The 1,722-nt window shown below is 37.0% G+C and overlaps 1 protein-coding gene across 1 annotated transcript; it reads left to right on the top strand.

Moving 5' to 3' along the window:
- The first annotated feature begins 352 nt into the window (after window positions 1-352).
- Window positions 353-1,210, top strand: LOC107917433 (dof zinc finger protein DOF5.4). Its single transcript, XM_041096426.1, has one exon. It carries the CDS (start codon window positions 353-355, stop codon window positions 1,208-1,210), a length of 858 nt encoding a protein of 285 aa, XP_040952360.1.
- The last annotated feature ends 512 nt before the right edge of the window (window positions 1,211-1,722 follow it).

Genomic DNA, 1,722 nt, shown 5'->3' on the forward strand with positions numbered 1-1,722 from the left:
ATCGAATTAAAATTCAATCAACATATTTTAATTATTAAATGAATTAATTTAATTTTACATTATTATAATGAATCAAATAATTTTTATTTAAAATATTTATAAAAAGAGTTTATTTAAAATATGATTTCACATGATTTATTTAGCTTGAATTTATGTAGTTAAAAATTAAGCCACGACCCTAAGCACGTATATGTAATTTCGTTTACGAAAGAGGGTTAATTTGGTAATTGTATACCGTTTTATTTCTAGAAGATATATGCAAAACAATATTTGCAAAGACAATAGCTCAAATTCTTCTGTGCTTTATTCAACAAATTGAGTTTTCATTTTTTTGGAGCGAAAGTTGTGAGCAATGCAAGACACCCACTCGATTGGAGGTGGCCATATATTCAGCGGCGGCGGAGGACTCTGTTACGGTAGGTTGCGGCCGCAGAACCACCAAGCACTCGAGTGTCCCCGCTGCGACTCTCTCAATACAAAATTCTGTTACTACAACAGCTACAACCTCTCTCGGCCACGTTATTTCTGTAAGAGCTGCCGTCGTTACTGGACGAAAGGTGGCGTACTTCGAAACGTCCCCGTCGTCGGCGGTTGTCGTAAAGCCAGGCACTCGAAAATCAAACCATCCGCAACCATCACAGTCGCCGCCACCGCTGTACAGCCACAGCTCCTCCAGCAGCAACACTGTAATCAACTTAAAGAGAATACTCATTCCAGCAGCGAGAGTTCCAGTTTTACCGCAACCAATTTTAACGTACCAGCGACGAATAATAATAATGACTCCGGCAGCAGCACCGCCGAAGCGGCTCCGGCGGTAACGTCTCATTCGAGCTTGATAAACGTAAGCGATTCGAAATTTTACGAAAGTCCTAATGATTTAGGGTTTACTGAGATGGAGAGTTTTACGAGCTTGATGACTTGGTCGAACAATAAAACGGTGCCGTTTGGTTTCGGTAATTTATTCAGTGAGCAAGGACAATGGCAGCAACTGCAACAGCAGCCAAAAATGGTGAGCACGGGAGTGGAGGAACTCACAATGGGATTGCTTGATCCAACGGTAGAGATTGAGTTAGCAAATTTGGATAATAGATCTAAGGGTGGAGATTGTGGAGGATTTGGACCGTTGGATTGGGAAGGGAGTGGAGATCAAGGGACGACGTTGCTTGATCTTTCTAATGGTGATCAGACGTATTGGGATCAAAATCAGTAGGCTGATCAAGATCCTCCTACATTCTATCTCCCGTAAATTATATCTTTTAATTAATAATTCTTTGACATAGTAAGGGTAGAATATTAAAATATATCTAAATAATAACAAAAGATAACATTAAAAGTAAAGGCATAATACGAATATACAAAACATATACCAAATTAGATAAAAGTACTATCAAGGTCCATGTTTTAGAAGTTGAATTGCATTTTGTTCCTTCTGCTCAAAAAATGGGCAAATTAGTTCCTCTATATTAAATAAAAGACAAACTGGTCCTTTTGTTAAAATTTTCATGAGCATTTCTACAGTTAAAAACTAATTCTTAGACATCCACATGAGGTATACACGGCATGTTATGTGTCAGTATCTGGTTATTCTATCAACCAAGTCAGTTTTTAAAAATACAAATGCATAAAATTTTTAACAGAAAAAACTAACTTATTCTTGATCTAATGTACATAGACTAATTTATCCATTTTTTGAGTAGATGGAACAAAATGAGTAACATTCTA

Source organism: Gossypium hirsutum, chromosome D06 (genome assembly GCF_007990345.1).
Source record: "Gossypium hirsutum isolate 1008001.06 chromosome D06, Gossypium_hirsutum_v2.1, whole genome shotgun sequence".
Taxonomy (NCBI): Eukaryota; Viridiplantae; Streptophyta; class Magnoliopsida; order Malvales; family Malvaceae; genus Gossypium; species Gossypium hirsutum.

Bases quoted from the DNA above. Each gene is read 5' to 3' on its own strand.
- LOC107917433 (XM_041096426.1), top strand. From the start codon at position 353: ATGCAAGACACCCACTCGATTGGAGGTGGCCATATATTCAGCGGCGGC.